Raw genomic sequence first — 21,669 nt, 5'->3', positions numbered from 1 at the left:
AATCCCAGGGACGCGGGAGCCTGGTGGGCTGCTGTCTATGGGGTCGCACAGAGTCAGACATGACTGAAGTGTCTTAGCAGCAGCAGAGAACAAATCAGTCATGGAGGAGCGAGACAGTCAACTACACAGCCACGTGAATGTATCAGCTGGCCACATACCACTACCAGCTTCAACAGCCTGCTGCCTCTCGCGTAATGTCTGCCAGTCTGTCCAGTGCCCAGCAGGGTCTGGTAAGGCCCACACACAGAAGTGAAAATAAAAGGTGGCACCAGAACCACCAATAGCAGTGTTGTTAATGGGATGAGCTTCTCCAGATTACAGTGATTGCATCCTGCTGGCCACTTTCTATACCCTGGAGGAGGAGAGCTCCATGATCCCACAATCAGATTATTTGGGATTTTAAAATGTGAATTTTTCATATAGAGGAAACTGCCATGCTTATATAAAATAGCACTCTCCCAGCACAGCTGCATGGGCATCCCTAGTGGCTCAGTGGTAAAGAATCTGCCTGCAATGCAGGAGACCCAGGTTCGATCCTTGGGTCAGGAAGATCCCCTGGAGGAGGACATGGCAACCCACTCCAGTATTCTCGCCTGGAGAATCCCATGGACAGAGGAGCCTGGCAGGCTACAGTCCATGGGGTCACAAAGAGTTGGATACAACTGAAGTGACTAGCAGCAGCAGCACAGCTGCATATGGCTTGTTGACAGAAGAGCAGATCCAGAACCATCCAGTAGGAATTCACACATGGGGCTGTTCCCCAAACTCTGGCCTTAGAGTAACAGCTTCCAGTGGGACAACAGCCGCAGCCAGGAACATACCTTTAGCAAAATGAAATGTGTCAAGTGACTTTCCTACTAATTATAATGAGTCAAAAAAAATCAGTGAGGACAGTCTAACAGGAAAGGGATCTTTCCAGGAAAAGAAACAAAATTGCCCAGAAGAAGAGCAGAACTCCCAGCATCAATGTGCCAAAAATAAAAAACAAGACAGGGAAGCAACAAAGATGTCCTCCACTGGGCGAAGAGATAAATAAACCAAGCTACATCCAGACAATGTAATGTTACTCAACACTAAAAAGAAATGAGCTATCAAACCATAAAAAGACATGGAGAAAACCTAAATATATACGACTCAGTGAAAGAAGCCAGTCTGAAAAGGCTATATACTGTATGCCTCCACTTAGTTTTTCAGCCATATCCGACTCTCTGCAGCCGCGTGGACTGTAGCCCATCAGGCTCCTCAGTTCACGGAATTTTCCAGGCAAGAATACTGGAGTGGGTTGCTATTTCCTCCTCCAGGGGATCTTCCTGACCCAGAGACCGAACCTATGTCTCTTGCATTCTTCTACACTGGCAGGCAGATTCTTTACCTCTAGCGCCACCTAGTAAGGCCATATGTACTGTACGCTTCCAAATATATAATGTTCTGAAAAAGGTAATGGCACCCCACTCCAGAACTCTTGCCTGGAAAATCCCACGGATGGAGGAGCCTGGTAGACTGCAGTCCATGCTAAGGGTCGGACACGACTGAGCGACTTCACTTTCACTTTTCACTTTCATGCACTGGAGAAAGAAATGGCAACCCACTCCAGTGTTCTTGCCTGGAGAATCCCAGGACCGGGGGAGCCTGGTGGGCTGCCGCCTATGGGGTTGCCCAGAGTCAGACACGACTGAAGTGACTTAGCAGCAGCAGCATGGAGACTGTAAAAAGATCAGCAGTTTCCTGGGATTATGGCGGAGGAGGGATGAGCAGATGGAATACAGAGAATTTTTAGAGCAGTGAAACTACTCTAATGATACTGTAAAGATGGAAACATGTCGTTATATGTTTGTTCAAGTCCACAGAATGAACAACACCGAGAGTGAACCCTAAATAAACTATGGACTTCAGTTAATAACAACGCACTGATACTGGCACATCCATTGTAACAAGCGCACCATACCTGGCTGTGTGGATGTTGACGCTAAGAGGGATATATGAATTCTTCCTACTTACCACTCGATTTTATTATTTTACTATCAATTTTTAAAAAATCAAAACACAGGCACTGAAGGTGGACAAGTGAAATCCTCTACCTGAACTGGCCCTGCCCCCTGGTCAGTCCTGGACAGGCGGCAGGCCGAAATGGACCTGAGGTCAGCAAGCTACATCTAGGCACCCAGCTCAGGGCCTGACTGACAGCAAATCAGGAAACGCTTGTTGAACTGGGCAGTTTAAAAATTAACCACCTTTTTTCTTAGTGCAAGGAGTGGAAGGAGGAGAGAAGGGAAGTGTAAACATTCAATGAGAGGCCAGGTCAGGGTTTGCAGGTAGGACATGGCTCAGGTCTTGTTTCCCGGTGGGCAGTGTGACTCTTTCAAGGCTCAGGGTCACCTGTAAGGCTGGGATGAGGACACAATGACCTCCGAGGGAGGCTGTGACAATCAAAGTTAGAAAAGCCACAGCTCAGCACGTTGCTGACAATCCCTCAACACCGTAGCTGGTTTTCATTCCTTGTGAGCACCCATTAGGAGCCAGTCACTGGTTAGGTACTTCGTTATTGATCTCATGTCACCCAAAACCACCCTGTTGGAATTACAACCACCCATCATGTTTCAGATGAGACTGTTAAGCTGCCTGTGTACGCGAGGACTTGGGGTGATGAATACACAAACCCTCACAGGCTCTGTGCTCGACCAACCAGGACTTTTATGAAAAAATTCTCCCTCTTTCCTTTCTGCCAACGTACAGCTCAGCCCCTATATGGGGCCTTACATTTGCAGAAACCTAGTGGAGGTGGTGTTCACACCCACTCACCAAAGCTCCAGGAACCCCATCTCTGCCACATCTAGGGGGTGCCCGACTAGTGACCCCATCCCCCAAGTGTCTCTTCACCACCGTCTGCCTTCCTGAAACAGCTTTATTTCTTTTCTCCTACTTCCTTTTTTCTCTTACCAATGAGTCAGCCAGAGGCCAGGAAAAAAACAAGATACAATGCCCAAACAGCTCACGTGGCACCCATGAACAAGCACAGCCTCCCAGGGAGCAAGATATTTGGAATTCCAAACTTCTCAGTAATTATACATAACTCATTCAGCTTCCTTAAAATTTAAATAATTACCATAATTAATAGCTAAAAGCAAGCTGATTCAAGTGGATTGTAGATGTATTATTCACCCATTTTACACATGAAGAAACTGAGGCTCCAGGGAACTGGACTTGCTCCCGCAGACAAGAAGGATAAAAGCCCAGGTCTCTGCCTCCATGTGCCCTTGGACTGCAGGGCCTCGCCTGAGGGGACATACTGCCCAACAGCCAAGAAGAAAGAGACCCTGGTCCTGGCTCAAGGCTCCATTCCCCTGCCTGAGCACCCAGTCCGTGATTCAGTCCCTTTTTTGCAGGGTGGCTCTCTCCTTCCGCACCTCCGACTCTACTAATGGGACATCCTGGGCCCGGCTGGGAGCCTCTGATGGACAGCAGCATGACGATGCCAGCAGGACTCACCACACAGTAACACATCACACAGTGACATGCGTGCTGTGCCCTCTCCTCCCGTGTTCCCAGTACACAGGGGCCCCATGGACCACACCATCCCCAAGTCAGTCATTACAGCAAAGCCTGTGTTTTCAACCAGAGCTTCACCTAAGTTTTCTCAGTCTCAAAGAAATCTGGACACTCACAGTTAGGCACAGACGTGGAGTGACTAAGGACCCAGCCGTATGGGGGAGCCGTGGCTCAGCTCCTGGGAGACTGAACTGCCTACCCCCAACCCCACACTGTGCTTATCTTCAGGGGCGGCTGAGAATTTATGATCTGCTCAGCAGTACCACCATTATAGTTCTGGAATAAGAAGAGTCTTTGTTATTGCCAGTGGCATTCTCTCCTGCCATTCAAAGCTGCGTTATCCAAAAAAATAAAAAAGAATACGGATACATTTCCCCCTCCACCATGATCTAATAAGAATAAAAGCTTAACTATCCCGAGCAAACTGCCAATTACTGTGGCTAGAAATGCCACAATCAGTGATAGTTAAGGCTTTTGGAATATTCTTTGAACCAAAGAATTCAATCCCCTAAGTGGCCGGGACCAGGTCTCCTTGGAGAATCGGTGCCAAGGGCAGTGGGGCTCAGGCTGCAGCGGTGGGTCAAGAGTGGCCAGCCAGAGAGTGTCACATGAGAAAGTGCACACAGGCATACACACACGATGTACGCTCACACACGTGCACACATGCCCGACGACACAGGACAAACAGGGTTCTGGGCATGACTCTCTCCTCTGTCTGCCCTATGTGGTGATGTGGATTATTCATAACTCATTCCACTTCCTTAAAATTTAAATAATTACCCTAACTAATAGCTAAAAGCAAGCTGATTCAAGTGGACTGTAGATGTATTATTCACCCATTTTCAGTTCCGTTCAGTCGCTCAGTCGTGTCCGACTCTTTGCAACCCCTTGGAACTGTTGCACACCAGGCTTCCCTGTCCATCACCAACTCCCGAAGTTCATTTTACACATGAAGAAACTGAGGCTCTGGGGAACAAGCTCCGAAGTACAAAGTTCACTGTAACTGGGACTCTCAGGGGCTGGGGTTCCGTCCAAACCCTCACCAGGTAGATGGGAGAAAACCCGCTTGGAAATCTGAAATGTATCCCCAGGGTGGCATCGTCCACACCTCCACTGCTTACAGGAATCTCTGCTCTGACACAGTTCCTTGGGTTGAAAGCACATAGCATGATGGAGGGTGGCAAAGCAGACCTAAAATAACCAAGGTTAGAAATCAGTCACACCCAGTGGTAAGAGTGAGCAAGAACGCCTGGCCTTGGACAGAAAGGGGAAGCCTTCTCCACAGCGAGATCGGAAGTGACAGAAGTGCCCCAAAGCCCCACCATGGGGCCTGATCTTGAACCAACTAAAGCACGTATCATGTGACATCTCAGAAGAGAATGGGATTCGGGCGGGGTTGCGGGGGTGGTTGGCCAGTTTGGGGGCTGGATAACAGAGCAGTACTGCACTCTATCCGAGCTTCGCCACTTCCCCATAAGTCCCAAATGCGCCATAACAAAAAGTTAAATAGGAAAGTTCGTTCTGTTAATCTCTTTCTTGAAAAAAAGCAGGGCTAGAGCCACCTGTAACTTCCCTAGCTTTATGTGTGTGCACGTGCCCGTGTGAGTAAACTGCAGGCATGTGTGTGAAGTGTGTGCATGTATGGGGCATGGGCGAGTGTGCCCTGTGTGTGACTGCATGTGCACGCCTGTGTGTATGGTGAGGAGAGCGGAGGAAACCAGGATCCTCACATGGAGAGCACACATGTGAAACCAGCCCACAGTTCCACAAAGCTGGCCTCCACCACACATTCCTTCCACTCAGAGACCAAGGACCAGGAAAGGTTGACCCATGAGGTTCAGAGCAGCAACAAAATCCCAAGACTCTCTAAACCCCATCTCCCTGGACCTCCAGCCACAGGGCGACCTGCAGGGCATCTGAGGAGGTCCCAGAGAGGAGAGGCGATGCATGGGCCCTGGCCCCACTGAAGGTAACATCATACCTGGAATGTATGAGAGATGCAGACACCGGGACCCAAGTGGAAAATCAAGGCTTTATCTAGGGGTGCCTGCAGCTTCCATATGCCATTTCCAGGCCTCCTGCTGCTGCTGCTGCTGCTGCTGCTGCTGCTAAGTCGCTTCAGTCGTGTCCGACTCTGTGCGACCCCATAGACGGCAGCCCACCAGGCTCCTCTGTCCCTGGGATTCTCCAGACAAGAATACTGGAGTGGGTTGCCAGTTTCCTCTCCAATGCATGAAAATGAAAAGTAAAAGTGAAGTCGCTCAGTCATGCCCGACTCTTAGCGACCCCATGGACTGAAGCCTACCAGGCTCCTCTGCCTATGGGATTTTCCAGGCAAGAGTACTGGAATGCGGTCCCATTGCCTTCTCCTCCAGGCCTCCACATTCCCCGCTAATCAAAGCTCTGCACCCAACCCACCACACCAGACCTCAAGTGCTTCATGGGGCTACCCAGCAATTTAACCCTTCCAAGGGATGCACAAATGCAGGACAACTTCCCTGATTCAGGGTCCCCATACTTCTGTGACTGCCTGAAAATCCCAACCCATCCATGTATGTGCATGCTGAGTCACTTCAGTCATGTCCAACTCTTTGCGACCCCATGGACTGCAGCCTACCAGACTCCTCTGTCCATGGGACTCTCCAGGCAAGAATACGGAGTGGGTTGTCCCTTCCTCTTCCAGGGATCTCCCCAACCCAGGAATCGAACCCACATCTCTTACCTCTCCTGCATTGGCTCCTCCTCTCCTGCAGGTTCTTTACCACTAGCACCACCAGGGAAGCCCTCCAAACCCCATCTATGAACTACACTCAAAAATGAAACCAGAAAAATCCCCAAGGCCAGCCATGGGCCCCAGACCCTACCCAGCCCCTCTCCCTACCCTACAACAGCAATACGTCGATGTAATTAGAAAGAAGGGATCATGTGATGTGGAGAAAGGGTTGACATGGCCAGGACAAAATTAACAAATTCTTTCCTGGAACCAAATTCTTAAAGAGTTATTTTTCTACAATTAAAAACATGGATTTCATAGCTCCTCAGTTTTTTCTTGAGATGAAAACTATACACCCTATCAGAAAGCATCTAGCAGCCATTTCTTAAAGAGTTTCATTTCTGTGGCTACGATCCAATGCAGTCTCCTCCCATACACATCATTCAACACAGGCCAATTTGGCTCTAGAAGCCCCACGGGAGAGTGATGTAACACTTACCTTGGCTTCACATTTCTTGTGACAGGAATACTTGCAGGCTGCAAGAGAAGGAAAAAGAAGGTGTGTTGAGCAGTCTCTCCATACTTTTTACATTTCCATCTCTAAATTCTTGAGAAAGCCCAGACAGAGGGAGGTTGTTTTTCCCTTAGGACACAACACTGAGTTCAGCAGAGCATGGAGTGGATGGACATGGTATCCAGGAACTCAGCCACCTCTGCAGTATCAGCAGTGGCCCAGATGGCGCAGGGAACCCTGGAGAGGAGTTACAAACACACTGGCTCTTCCAGGGGTTCAGGCCACCAGATCAGCACCTTGGGAGGAGAAAGGCAGTGAAGCTGAGCGGTACAAAGTATCAGTGTTTGTCTGGAAATTATAGCTTTTCCCTGAAGAAAGGAGAGAAACTTGAAAATGCCCCAGAAGACTCAGGACTGGCGCCTTTAAATTAGTGAGAAATTGGACATTTGCGTTCCACGCTTCTTCCACTTCCGGATGACCTAAGAACTGACTGTCAGAACAAATCCACATCTAAATTCCTGCGGGGGATCCTTCAACCCAGGCCATTGTGAGGACTGAGAGAGGCATGTGCTGGTTCGGAGGCCCCAACAATGCAGAGAGAGCCGGAACCAATGCGGATTTCACAGGCCCGCCCTCCGTGGTCTGCAGCTGTGCCTGCGGGACATGAAAGCCTCCCCCCACCAAAGCAGCTCAGGGCACTGGGGCCTGTCTGCCGATGCTCCCATGCAGAGACAGAAGGACGGGGAGACAGCAAGGAATGAAGCAACTGCACCAAATAAGTGCAGTGCAGGCGCCCCTGTGGGCTCCAAGCAGGCATCTATCCGATAAACCCATGGGCTGATTGTGGGATAGGGGACAGGGATCTAGGCTTGGGGGCACAGGATCTGGGGGCTTTCTGGCCCAGCCTGGCTGGGCTGCCCTAGGTGGAACCAGGCCTCTTTCCTCTTCTAGGGTTATGGTGATGCCAAAATGCCATCATTAAAGGGACCCCGTTTTGAAACTGCAAAGCACAGCATCAATGTATAGAAGCGTGGGGTCCTGGAAGAACAAGGCCTGAGGTCAGGAGATAGGTCCCAAATTGCAGTCAGCGCTTCAAGGTCCAAACTTTTCATCCCCTATGTCTTCTGAAAGCCCTAACTCACAGCCCACCCGGGACTGAATGAGGGTGAAGCAAACTAATAAAGAAAAAGAGCCCATGGCTGGGGATCCCTGGAACTCCAGCAGGGAACAGCCAGGGGTATTATCTTTGCAAGATCTAGTTTTTGAGCTCTTTCTATGCATCCAAGGTTTATAAAATTATTCACAAAGACAAATATTTATTCTACATCTTCTAATGGGTCCACCCAGCAAAGGTGATGAGTGATTTTCTAACCAAGATAGGCTAGCCATTGGAATAAAGGGGCTTTCACACCAGATTAAAATCTCAGACAGAAGGACAGCCAGGGGCAGAGGCCAGCAGGAAGAACAGAGATACAGAAAAGGCAGCTGAGGGGCCCTCTGGCCTTTAGGGAAGATGAGAATTAGTGGAAATGCAGTGAAGACTTCCCCCGCTCCAGAGGAAGCTCTGTCTGCACACACTGAATGGGGCGGGCCGGACCACTCAGCAGCCGGGACAGGAGCACAGCTTCCTGTGGCAGTCAGCCCCCGAGACGGCCTCAGGGCTCCTCCAGGAGCCCATGTCCCCGTGCGGTCCCCTCACACAGTGACAGAGCGGGTCGTGTGACAAGGCAGGACGGTGGAGGGTGTGGCGAGTGACCTCTGCTCTGGGCTCCTGGACCCCCGCCCACATGTGAGGCGCTGAGGCAGCCATGGGGAGGAGGCCCTTGGGGAGGAACTGAGGCCTGCCGCCAGCAGCCAGCTGCGAAGCCACCTGGGAAGCGCCAGGAGAGCCTTCAGATGATGCAGCCTCCTAAGAGATGCTGAGCCAGCACTGCCCGGCCATGTGACTCCCACATTCCTGATCCACAGGAGTAGTGAGAGCAGAAGCTACTGCCACAGTAAGTCACTAACTTTGGGAGTAACTGTTTATGCAGCAGATCAACAAACCGATTCAACCCAGAAGGGAACTCTGGTGTGTGGAACCATGAGAGCTGTGTGACATATTCACGAAGGATGGCGCACTGGGCTATGGCAAGAGCCTCAGGCCATTACAGAGCACACATAAAGGTTAACTAATCAGACTGAGTTGCATAAACCACCCGAGTGCTACGGCGAGGATCCTGAGAGGCGGACCCACTGTTCCGGGGTGTGAGCAGGTGGCCTGAGTATTACGAACTTTCCACCCAAAAGCCCAGCACCACAGATGGTCCCTCAGACTCAGATTTCAGTTTCCACATGTGAGTGATGCCGTACAGTATTTGTCTTTCCCTGACTTAGCACCCTGCCGATTCATGATGGTGAATGGCAGGATTTCCTTCTTTCTTCTGCCTGAATAATGTTTTATCACATTTTCTTCATTCAGTCATCCACTGATGGACACTTGGGTTGTTTCCATGTCTTAGCTATTGTAAATAATACTGCAACCAACACGGCATCTACTGAAGATACTGATTTTGTTTCCTTTCGCTATAGACCCAAAAGTGGAACTGCTGGATCATATGATAACTCTATTTTTCACTTTTTGAGGAAATTACATACTGTTTTCCACAACAGCTGAACCAGTTTATATTCCCACCAACAGTGTACAAGAGTTCTCCTTTTCACTCTACCCTAACCAAAGCATGTTTTCCCTTGTGTTTTTGATGACAGCCATTCTGACAGGTGTGAGGTCGTATCTCACTGTGGTTTTGATTTGCATTTCCCTCAGGAGAAGGGGGCGAGAGAGGATGAGATGATTGGATGGCATCATTGACTCAATGGGTATGAGTTTGAGCAAACTCCGGGAGACAGTAAAGAACAGGGAAGCCTGGCGTGCTGCAGTCCACAGGGTCACAAAGAGTCAGACACAACTGAGCAACTGAACAACAACAATAACAGGATCAGAGATGCTGAGCACCTCTGCATGCATCTATTGGCCACTTTTATGTCTTCTTTGGAAACTGAGAAACTATCATTTGAGTTTTGGTATAATATCAAAAAAGAATATGCTTTCCTTTCCAAATATCTATCTGTATAGAGCTGGATTTTCTTCAAAGACTGTAACCAAAACAACATATTTGGGGTGGTTAATTTTATGTGTCAAGTGCACTGAGCCACAAGATGCCCAGATATTTGGTTAAACAGTATTCTGGGTGTGTCTGGGAGGGTGTTTCTGAATGAGAAAAATATTTGAAACTGCAGACTGAGTGAAGCAGACTGTCCTCTCCAGTGTGGTGGGCTTCATCCAATTCACTGAGGGCTTGAATAGAATAAATGGTGAAGTAAAAAAGAATCAGTTCTCCCTTCCCAACGGTCTCCAAGCTGGCACATCGGTCGTCTCCTGCTTCTGGATTAGAACTCAGACAGGAACTACACACTGGCTCTTCTGGATCACAGCTTTCCAACTACAGACAAGACTTAGCCTCCATACCGTATGGACCAATTATTTGCAGTAAATTTCTTTCTCTATATACATCCTATTGGTTCTGTTTTGCTAAAGAACCTTAACTGATACCATGCTGAAACAGACTGATTGCAGAAGCAACTGGGGGGATCCAGCCAACTAAGTCACATATAACGTGCACTCAGTTTACGTGCATAAAATACTGCCATTCTTCTCATTCCATGTAATGAGGAATAAAAGTGATATCAAAGACTCATTTCTGCCACGGAAAAAGAAGTTACTGAAGCAATAAAGAAGAAAAAATTTATATCCACAAATGACATGCAGAATGGCTGCTGAGAAATCAGGACTTTTAAAAAGCTAACCCGTGACCATGCTTATAATGTTGCTCGTATGTGTTCAGTGATGTGCGACTCTTTGCTACCCCAGGGACTGCAGCCCGTCAGGTTCCTCTGTCCATGGAATTTTCCAAGGCAAGAATACTGGAGTGGGTTGTCATTTCCTACTCCAGGGGATCTTCCCAACCCAGAGATTGAACCTGGGTCTCTTATGTTTCCTGCACTGGCAGGCTGGTTATATATGTACAGTACAAACTCTGTAAAATCAGACATGCACAATGGACAGGTCCACACATGGGAATTCGGCATAGGGGAGAAACACTGTCATATTCAGTTACAAAAGGATGAGCCACACAACAAATCATGCTGGGAAAACCAGCTCACTCATGAAAAATAACCTAAATAACATGAATTCCAGATGAATCAACCATGAAATTGGAACAGAATTGGAAAAGCAGAAATGAATATTAGAATCAAGTACTGTAGAACATCATTACGACCCCAGAGAAGGGAAAGCATTCTTAAATAGAAACAAAAGCAGAAATGAAATGAAATGATGGGTAAATGTGAACTAGCCAAACCTTAAACTTTTCAAATGCCAACCACTCCATGAGCAAAATTTTAGTCAAGCAACTGCTCACAATGTTTGCAACATGTAAGTAGGAATGGTAAGGAACTAACATTTCTGTAGGTCAAAATCCATCAAAAATTGGCATGAATTCTACCTAATTTAATGATAGAAACATTAATATTATAATATCTATACTATGATTTCTTAGAAATCAAGAAGAAAAAATAATCTAACTTTTTAAATGAGCCAAAGATTTGAACGGCCAGTTTACTAAGTAGAACATTACAGGGGCCTCTCTGGTGACGCAGTGGATAGGAATCCACCTGCCAGTGCAGGGGACATGGATTCAGTCCCTGGTCTGGGAAGATTTCACATGCCAGGGAGCAACTAAGCAACTATTGAGTTTGTGCTCTAAGGCCCATGAGCCTCAACTACTGAGCCCGCATGCTGCACCTTCTGAAGCCCACACACCTAGAGCCCGTTCTCCACAACAAGAGAAGCCACCACAAGGGAAGCCTGGGCACCACAACAAAGAGGAGCCCCTACCTGCCACAACCGGAGAAAGTCTGCGCAAAGCAACAAAGACCCAGCGTAGCCAAGAGTAAATAAGTAAGAGAATCCGTCTGTCCATGTGAAGGTTGCAGGTTTGATCCCTGGTCCAGGAACTAAGACCTCACAGGCCGTGGGGCAATTAAGCCTGTGTGCCACAACCACTGAGCTTGTGTTCTAGACCCTATGCACCGCAACTTCTGAGCCCACATGCTGCGACTGCTGAAGCCCCCATGCCCTAAAGCCCACGCTTTGCAACAAAAGAAGCCACCACGATGAGACACCCATGCACTGCAACTAGAGAGTAGCCCCTGCTCATCACAGCTAGAGAAAGCCACGCACAGGAATGAAAATCCAGTACAGCCAAATATGAATGAATAATACACAACAGACATCTTTTCAGTATCTTTTCAGATGCTCAGCCTCAGTGATAACCAGAGGAATGTAAAAAACATAATAGAGCAAGACACCACTTTTCATCCACTGACTCGCAAAAATGAAAAGTGGAGAAGCACCAAGTGAAAGACTGAGTTAAGTTCAAGGCCAAGGTCCACGGTCAGCTCCCTAAGGCTCCCTCAGCAGTTCCCATTAGGGGCCTTTCTCCACCCGGGAAGGGGTATGTGGCCAGCGCATGTCTCACAAGTTTCTAGGAATTAATGACACATGGAATCCTCACCTCCACAAGCCTGGGGACTGCACTGCATTCCTTGGTCAAAAGGGTTTCCAAAGTCCCGGGCAGGAATCCACTTTTAACAGCAGCAGCAACTGTCCAGAGCGTCTGGCTCTGAAAGGCTCCACATTGTTCCTTGTTGTCTTGGAACTACTCTCCCGAAGTCTCCAAGAGCCTTGGAAATCCAGGCCACTGTTTTAGGCTTGTCATACAACACTCTACACATATTTACCCAGAGAGAGACGAGCCCTGGGTCTCACCTCTGCTTCTCTGCCTCTGCCCTCAAGCTCACCCCAACCTGCCCTCAAGCTCTGCCCCAGTTTAACCACATCCACAGTCACCAGCCGCATGAGAGGGGTGGCCAGATGCCCTCAGCAGAGGGCCCAACGCCACACTCAGTGCTTGGTCACCTGCCCCTTTTTCTTGCCTTGATGGTCCTAACTGGCACGATGTCCTGGGGTTCTAATTCAGCACCTGGCACAAAGCACGTGCTGACTTGCTGATCAGCCTATCCAGCCCTAAGCTTTGTCTGTAATCCCCTAGCATACTGTAGACTGTGACAGTCTCACACACAGGGACAGAACTACCCCTCTCCCCAGACTGTAAGCTTCCCACCGATGGGATTCCCCGCTCCAACTCTGAGCCCCCCACTGACAGGGCTCCCCCCTCAGACTCTGAACTCCTCACAAACAGGTCACAGCTTTCTCATATTTTTATTCCAGCAGGCAGTTAATATGTGTTCAGTTAACCAAAGGGGAAAAGTCATTATCAAATATTCCTTACAAAAACCCCCGCCACCCCATTTTCCCTCCGTCCTCTTTTTTGCTCCCTTTCCCAACCTTCATTTCCCTCAGGTTCCTCCCTGCAGTTGTCTCTTTAGCAGCATTTCTTTTTTTTCCATTCCAGTCTGTTCTCTCCTATTCCATTATTAAATTCAGGCAAACCATCTCTCCCAAGGCCATCACTTCTGTCTGATCTAACACTGCATTCTCTCTGAATCCATCTTCTCCACGGGGCCAAGTTCTGCAGAACTTACAACTTTCAAAACCCAGGAAAAGACTCACCCACTCAGGACTAGAACATCATGATCAACCACGCCAGTGCCCTCAAGTGTGGGTTTGTAGGAGGATTGTCAGTGGAAGCTGGGCCATTTAACCCACCCAAGAGACCTCAGTGGAGCAGTGAGAACAGGCTACCTGTTCAAAGCCCTGGCAGGTGGGGAGGGCAGAGTAGGAACCGCTTCAGTGGGTTTCTGAGCAGCAGGAGGCAAACCACAACCAGACACTTAACCCCATCGCTCACCAGCCATCTGTGTGGCTTTGCCTGTAGTTACAGTTTGAGAAATAGGGGCTGAAGAGCCTCTATGTACAAACAACAGCCTCTTAAAAATGAAATTTTTCTTCTAAATTAGCCACATAAAAATAACCTGTGGCAAATAGGCTAAAATGTGAAAATAAGTGACTTGAAGGTCAAGAACAAGCTAGAAAAAGAATAGTAAAAATATTAGCCGAAGTCACAGAATACACACCTAACCCTTCTCCATCATCACCACCATCAGCAATGTGACACCATAACCAACAGGAGTAACACCCAACACTACCAGACACTTCCTTGAGCCAACCAGTGTTCTCTGTGTTCCTCGTGCATTTAATCAGTTCCTCACAATGACTCTAAAACAAAACTCAGGCACAGAGAGGCAGGGCAGGAATCCGAGCAGCCTGTCTCCAGAGTCCATGCTTCCCTACTGCTCCAGAAACAAGTCAAAGGAAAGGCCCCCTCCAGTAAGACCTCACACAGCTTGCGTGTGATCACTGAGAGAAGACACGTAATGTCTACAGGCAGCACATACGCACTGGCTCAGTGTGTAAACGTATACAACATACAGCTAAGTTACTAGGAGGGAAAACTACTAAATTGTCTGAGATTTCTATGATATCTATATAGCTTACTGACAAAGGAAGAGATCCTAGAGATTAACAACTCAACAGGCAAATTGTAATGGTTACAAGTTGAAGGCCAGGAAAGGCACCTGTCCAGGGCCACAACTTCTGCAGGAGCCAACCACTGACCCTGCCAGGCGCCGTCTACACACCCAGTGACTGTGCCAGGCTCCCAACCCAGCGGTACCCCCACATCTTGCCCCTGCCCGTCCAGAGGGATGCAGTGCAGAAGGGGAAAAAGCCCAGCCTTCAGATGTGGACAAAAAGCACAGCTAAGAAGAAGATGGCCACACAGCAACAACACATATAAACACCCAGCTCTCACATTTCTATCCCTATGGTCACTGCCATAGGCCTTTTTTCCCTTGACAGTGTCAGGGGCTATGTCGCTGATGATGGCATTTTTGAGAAGGAGACTGTCACAATCACAATTCTTGGATCTCACACACACACCAATTTAAGAATATAATGTCTAAAAGACTCCTGGCACAGCGTCCTTTCCTTTTCAAAAAAGAGTAGCTACTGTTTATCAACACAATTATTAGTTAGGTACATAAATATGATAATCTATTGAGTATTCTCATAGGTGTTTACATTCCACCATATGCCAATGCCAGTGCCAAGTTGCTTCAGTTGTATCGGACTCTTTGTGACACTATGGACTGTAGCCCTGCCAGGATCCTCTGTCCATGGGATTCTCCAGGAAAGAATACTGGAGTGGATTGCCATGCCCTCTTCCAGGGGATATTCCTGACCCAGGGATTGAACATGTGTCTATTGGAAGGCAGGTTCTTTACCACTAGCACCACCTGGGAAGCCTGTCCCCACCATGTGAGGGCATTCTAAAACACCTTTTCCTGTAGAGAAGTCAGTAGATACCTCACGAACAATGATACAGGTGAGTCCCCAGACCCTCAATGACCGAGGGCTGACATTCACCACATTATGAACACACCCCATGCTGGACCCAAAAACAGGGCATGATGCCTCCATGGGCACCTGTCACTGTGGCCTCCTTCCATGCCACCTGCTGCCTGTCCTGCCACTCACGTGGGGCCCCAGGTGTGCAGGCATCCCTGATGTCAGCAGGCCTCTTTCCGCCAGCCCTGGGCCTTGGCCTTCAGGAGGACCTGCTCCTGTTCACTTCTCCCAGCAGCACAGCCTCCAGTGCCCATAGCCAGGTAGCTGATTCCTCTGGCCAAGGATGTGGCTTCCCTGAGCAGTACACGCCCCCAAGGTGGCCTCTGCCAGCCCAGTGCTCCTGGCCACGTGCTTCAAGGGCGACAAGTGCCACCACCCGGCCATGAGGGATGGATCCAGGGCCTCTCAGGGAGAGTCCATACACTTCCCTCAGCTGGAGGGCTCAGAACAGAGGAGCGTAGCCTTAAGACAAAACAAGGAGGCCAAGTGAGAATGGGGACTGTGGCATGTCTGCTGGGGTGCGCACACAGGGAAGGGGAACATGAGTGCAGAGCAGCCCCAGGACCTGTGCCCAACCCCAGATCTCTTCTTACTGCCTCCAAACCAGGCAAAGCATCCCAGCCAAGGGGTGGGGTGACAGCATGCGTGCCCTGGTTTCCCCACACGAGAACACCGTAGCAGTGTTCCTATGGGGAAATGACACGTGGAGATGAACCCCCGGAGGCAGAGGGCACCTATGGGACAGTCGCTACTGAAGGATTTTCTTCAAGAAAAAAAGAACTAGGTGGCTCCAAAAAGTGATTTCCACAGGGCTAGACTATGAGATAAAACAGAACCACAGTGATTCTTAGACCAGAAAAGCATAAGCCAGACAGATCACGAGTTAGCACTGCAGAAGTCCACCCTGTTGCCACCCTTCTGCTCTCCCACCCTTTTGTGTTGGTCCTGCACAGGGTCCTTGGGGCTGAGTTGGCCTTGGGCAATGCCGCACCCAGTGGGATCCTGAGATCTCACTGCCTTCCCCACAGAATTCTAGAGGACGCACAGCGACGCGCCCGCACAGCCACGCGCCCGCACAGCCACGCGCACGCCACCCACACCACTCTGCCAGGCCTCTTAGTCCTCCTTGACTTCTCACACATCACAGGCTACAAATGCCACAAGACAGATCATTAAGAACCAAAGAATATTCTGGGCCCCTTCCTGGCCCCTACAAGCCTGGGAAGCTGTAGGACAGGGAAGGAGGCGTGAGCCTGGAATGTGTGCCCTCATGCCAAGCCCTGGACGATACTGGGGGCTGTCAGCATCCTTGAGGAGCTCTGGCCTGATGGGAAAGCCTGGCTGCTGGGGACCGTTGTCTCCAATCTGGTCAGATCTCATTGCTTCCATTTACTTTTAAGAGAATAACTGTTATCTTATAGGCAGTTAAGAAAGAAGTACTGAGAGTTTTAAAAGGATATTTGGGATAGCTCCTTAGCCAACTCAAGCCTCAGCTGTACAGAGATGAGAAGGAAACTGACTCTCCCAAGAGCCAATCTGTTTGTTGCCACCAGGCCATCATTAACTGTATGTGGGAAACAGAGCCCTTGGGCCTACGGAGCTAAACCAGCTTGGTCTGTGTTCATGACCTGCACACGTGGACAGCAGCCAGCTAAGGTCCCCCATGTCACCCACGTGGGGATCACCATGGCACATTCAGGTGGGGTCATCGAGGAAAAATTATTATCACAGCAGCTGCAAAGCAAAGTGCCAGAAAGTGAGCTCAGCACCTCACACCCGTCCCAATCAGGCCTTGCGCCAGCCATCCAGAGAACAATGTTGCAACCCACATCAGGGACTCAGAGAGGAGACTTTGATCCTAACAGACTCAGAGCACCAGCCTGCACTCCTGGCCCAGCCCTGTCTTGGCCACGCTCTTCTCTGCATCTCCATGCGTGTGTATGCTCCTGTGAGCATGTGTGTGTGTGCATGTGTGTATGTGTGTACCTGCACACCCATGTAGTCCTGCTGATGTGGGGAGAGGGCCTGTGCCGAGAGGCCTGGTGCTGGATCCATGCCCCCTGTGCACCCCCACAGGTGACGCCTCAGCCCCCAGGGCCTGGCTCACCCTTTCTAGGTGGAGAGGAGCCTGCAGCCAAGGACAAGGTGAGAGCGCCATGCACTCTGAGAAGCAGGTGCGTCAACTTTAAAACAGAGACCCGTGTGGGGTGAGGGAGGGAGGGGACTTGGGGCACTTCCAGGAGGCCGCAGAGGGGGAAGGAGAGGCGGGAGCTGGCTCCAAGGCACCGTCAGCACTGACAGTGGAGGGGCGCTTCAGAGGAGGGGACACACCTGCCTCCCAGCCCCTCTAAGGTTCCACTGCAGTGTGGCCATCATGCATCTTCCCTTGAGGCTGCCTAACCCCAAAGCAGCCCTCAGGGACCATGTGCCAGGGAGTCCACTGGGAGGATGGGGAGCCTAGAGGCAACCCTGGAACTATTCTACAGAGAAAATCCCAAACCCACCAGTGATAACAAGCCCAGAGCAGCCCAAAGCCTTCTCCCAGGTAACCCCACCTGCTTCTGCTCTGTGACACAGAACCACAATTCCAGGGTTCAATGGAAACAAGAGAAGTCCTCCTCACATGTCTGTTATACAGATTTACTACCGTGAAAACACAAAAAATAGCAAGCTGCATTGATTACCTGGGGTTTAAACACCAAATACTGAAGCTGGTGGCTCTGTTTACGAATTGGCGCAATGCCTGACAACAGGCTAAAAGGACAGTAACGCAATGAACTATCTCACTCAAAAGAACAGAAAATTTTCATTTGTAAACTCTGGTAAGAGACCAGAAAACAAAAGGGGATGACTCAGGCTACTGACACTACAGGACAGAAGGAAAATAAGTCAGGAGCCACTCACAGCTGCCCCCCTCCCATAAGACTAACTTTGCTCTTTCTGGAAAAATTTCTCATGAGCATATATCTGTATAAATACGTTCCATCCCAGTCCAGTGAGGGTAAGGGGAAACTCAGGTTAAGATGGGGAATTCCATGATTTAACTTTGGAAACTCCCGAAAGAAGGTTTCATTTTGGGTTTCTGTTTGTTTGCTTTGCTTCAGTTTAATTGGCATGAGAAGGATCAACGCGGACTCACCTCGGCATGAAATCCCTCGACCTTCAATAATCTGTTTGCAAACCCCACAGACTCTGGCTTTTTTAAAGGCCTTGTTCTTAAAACTGTGCAGACTCGCAGTTACTTCTTCTGGCTGAAAAAGTAAAGGGAGAAAGTGTTAGCACTTCCATTGATAGTCCGTTTGCTCTCCCTTTTCCCTTTCAAGAGATAATAAATCCAGCCGAGTTGGTGAACAGCTGAAACAGGAACTTGACCAGGCAAACAGAGCAGTACAAGACAGCATCTTGCCAAGGCTGGGATCCCGGGAGCCTGGGATACCCCATCGGCACGCTTAGTGCCAGGGCCCTAGTGATGGCCTACACGCGCCCAGCTCATAATCCCCTGGGTGAAGGGCTTATGTGTAGTCTATCAGCTTCCAGACTGCAGGCTTACAGCCACCACTTCTGTGACAAAAGAATCTACGTGCATGCCTAGTCTTAATGATTTTTTCTAGGGAAGAAACAATCAGCAAACAGCATGATTATAGCAGAGGACACTAACTCACTGGCCTTCCTGGCCCCTTAGCCTCTCTGAACTCATGTACTGGCAGAGAAGCTGTCATCAGACCAGGGTGACAGGGCAGGCAGTTCCTCTGCAAACCTGTTACAGCACTGACTCCATTACACACACAGACACTGCAAAGACATGGACCACTCAGCCACCAAAGCCACGTTTGTAGTGTCAAGCGAGGCTCACAGCTATGGCTGAGGATCTTATAAAAGTTCAACTTGCCTTTGAAATGAAACACCAATCATATTCCCATTTTCTGATACGTGACAGAGCATCCTAACATAACGGATATCTGCATGGACTCACAGAGGCCATTACTCACACCAGAATAGCTGAAATTCACTGAGAAGATGAAGTGTTACCGAGAATGGAGACAAATGGGACAGCTGCTTTGGAAAGCAGCTTGACAATTTCTTTCACACATTTTTAAATCTACACCAATCTTACGACTCAGCAATTCCAGTTCTGCTGCTGCTGCTGCTGCTGCTGCTGAGTCGCTCAGTCATGTCCGACTCTGTGCAACCCCATGGACTGCAGCCCACCAGGCTCCTCCATCCATGGGATTTTCCAGGCAAGAGTACTGGAGTGGGGTGCCATTGCCTTCTCCGAATTCCACTTCTACAGACACTTAAAAAGTATGTCCGCAGAGACATATGTTTGAGAATGATCAGAGCTACCTTTTTAAAAAGTGCCCCTAACAGGAGGTAACCCAGATGCCCATCACAAGGAACCTGGACAAACAAACCACGGTATATTCATAAAATGGATACATATCATACATCGAAATATTCGCTTAGGTATACACAAGAGTAAGCTACTAATACATGCAACATCACGGGTGAACATCAAAAGCATTATCAGGCTGAATGAAAGAAGTCAGATATGAGCACACAGTGACCGATTCTCTTTATAGGATGTTCATGAAAAGGCAAATGAACCTATCTAGCTCCTCAGAGGCAGGAAAAAATGAGGTGAGCTCTACGACTGTCTCCAAATTCCTACACGGAGAAAGATTTCAGGATGCAGAGAGGGAAGGGGGAACCAGTATACCACATGGGTTGAAGGAAAGGAGTTAAGAATTCAAGCTGAATAAGCCAGCAAGAAAGAGTTCACTAAGCAGAGCACTGGAGAAGAGAGAGCTGCAAAGAACTCCTAAGATCTTCAGGAGGGTCCTCGGAAGCATTCAGCCCAGTACTGAACAGCATGCGTGCACACACACCTGTTTGAGGAAGATACTCAAGGCTGGGGAAAGAACCTCCATTTTAGGAAACAGTGCTCACACAGAGCCGAAAACAGTCCTTCTTCCCACAGCCAGGCCAGAAAAACCCAAGATTCATGGAATACTGCATAGAAAACAGGAGGATCTTGCCTCAAAAGTGAGGAATGATTAACTATAAACTGAGCACTGCTCCTGGTCTCTCCGAGTAATTTAACTGCATTTCAGAACAAAGCTCAAGAATATCTATAGAAATAAAAAAATACCCAACACCCAGTAAGGTAAAATTTACCATGCCTGGTGCCCAATCAAAAATTATCAGGCATGGGACTTCCCTAGTGGTTCAGCAGCTATGATTCCACGCTCCTAGTGCAGGGGGCCCTGGTTGGACCCCTGGTCAGAGAACTAGATCCCACATGCTGCAACTGGGGATCCCAACACCACAACTGAGGATCCCACATGCCACAGCTAGGCCCTGGTGCAGCTGAATAAAACCAAATAAACACTTTTTTAAAAAGTATCAGGCACGCAAAGCAACAGGAAAACATAACGCATAATGAGAATAATCAGTCAACTGAAAGTGACTCTGAACTGACAAGAATAAGCACACAGGTATTAACAGAGTATGATAACTATATTCCATTTGTTCCAAAAGGAAGGTAAGAAAAGATCCAGAACAAACATTTACAGAAGCAAATGTAAATAGCTGAGATGAAAAATACTGAAACACTGGATAAAATTATTAACAGATCAGACACTGCAGTAGAGCAGACTAGTGAATTTGAAGACATCACCATGGAAACTTACCAAAATAAAGCACAGAAAGAAAAGACAACCTATGTAAATAAACAGATAGATAAACAAACAAAAAGAGTATCAGTGAACTGTGGGACAACTTTTAGCAGCTTACAAGACCCTAAAAGAAAATGGGTGGGTGGAGGGAAATTTGAAGAGATAATGGCTGAAACTTTTCCAAAACATGAGGAAAACTATAAACCCATAGATCCAAGAAACTCAAAAAAATCTCAAGCACAAAAAAATGTGACAGAAACTACATAAGGCACATGAAAACCAAATTGCTCAGACCCAGTTATAAAGAGACAATCTTAAATGAATCTATATACAAAACTGAAACAGACTCATAAATATAGAAAACAAACTTACAGTTACCAAAGTATGGAGGAAAGGGAGGAATGAATTAGGAGTAGGGATTAACGAACTATTATAAATAAAACAGATAGGCAACAAGGATCTACTGTACAGCACACAGAAGTATATTCAATATCTTACATTAACCTATAATGGAAAACAATCTAGAAAAATATATATATAAATTAATCACTTGCTGTACACCTGAAACGAACAGAACACTCTAAATCAACTATACTTCAACTGAAAAAAAAGAGATCTTAAAAGCAGCCAGGGAGGCAGGGGAGCACAAATTACACTCACGGGATTAAGCATTAAAATAACAGTAGATTTCTCATTCAAAAAAAGCAAGTGAGAACACAGTGTAGCAATATAAAGTACTAAGAAAAAACTG

The 21,669-nt window shown here is 48.2% G+C and overlaps 1 protein-coding gene across 12 annotated transcripts in view; it reads right to left on the bottom strand.

The window, feature by feature from the left end:
* TNS3 (tensin 3) overlaps positions 1-21,669 on the bottom strand; it is a 223,416-nt gene that overhangs the window by 160,437 nt on the left and 41,310 nt on the right. For 9 of the 12 annotated variants that reach the window (XM_060415058.1, XM_060415061.1, XM_060415059.1 and 6 more), the window contains 2 exons: positions 18,383-18,494; positions 6,759-6,796 (listed from right to left, as the gene is read on the bottom strand). Coding sequence is in view for 3 of the 12 variants with exons in the window: in XM_060415063.1 (XP_060271046.1) it covers positions 6,759-6,796; positions 18,383-18,494 (150 nt within the window). In the remaining 9 variants the exon portion in view is untranslated. Of the gene's footprint in view, positions 1-5,527; positions 5,770-6,758; positions 6,797-18,382; positions 18,495-21,669 lie in introns of all 12 variants that reach the window. The other 3 variants (XM_042248692.2, XM_042248693.2, XM_060415062.1) reach the window with 2 other exon arrangements.

The sequence above is a fragment of the Ovis aries genome, chromosome 4, assembly GCF_016772045.2.
Source record: "Ovis aries strain OAR_USU_Benz2616 breed Rambouillet chromosome 4, ARS-UI_Ramb_v3.0, whole genome shotgun sequence".
NCBI lineage: Eukaryota > Metazoa > Chordata > Mammalia > Artiodactyla > Bovidae > Ovis > Ovis aries.
The sequence above is the reverse complement of the archived record's forward strand: the minus strand, read 5'-3'. Positions and strand labels throughout refer to the sequence as shown.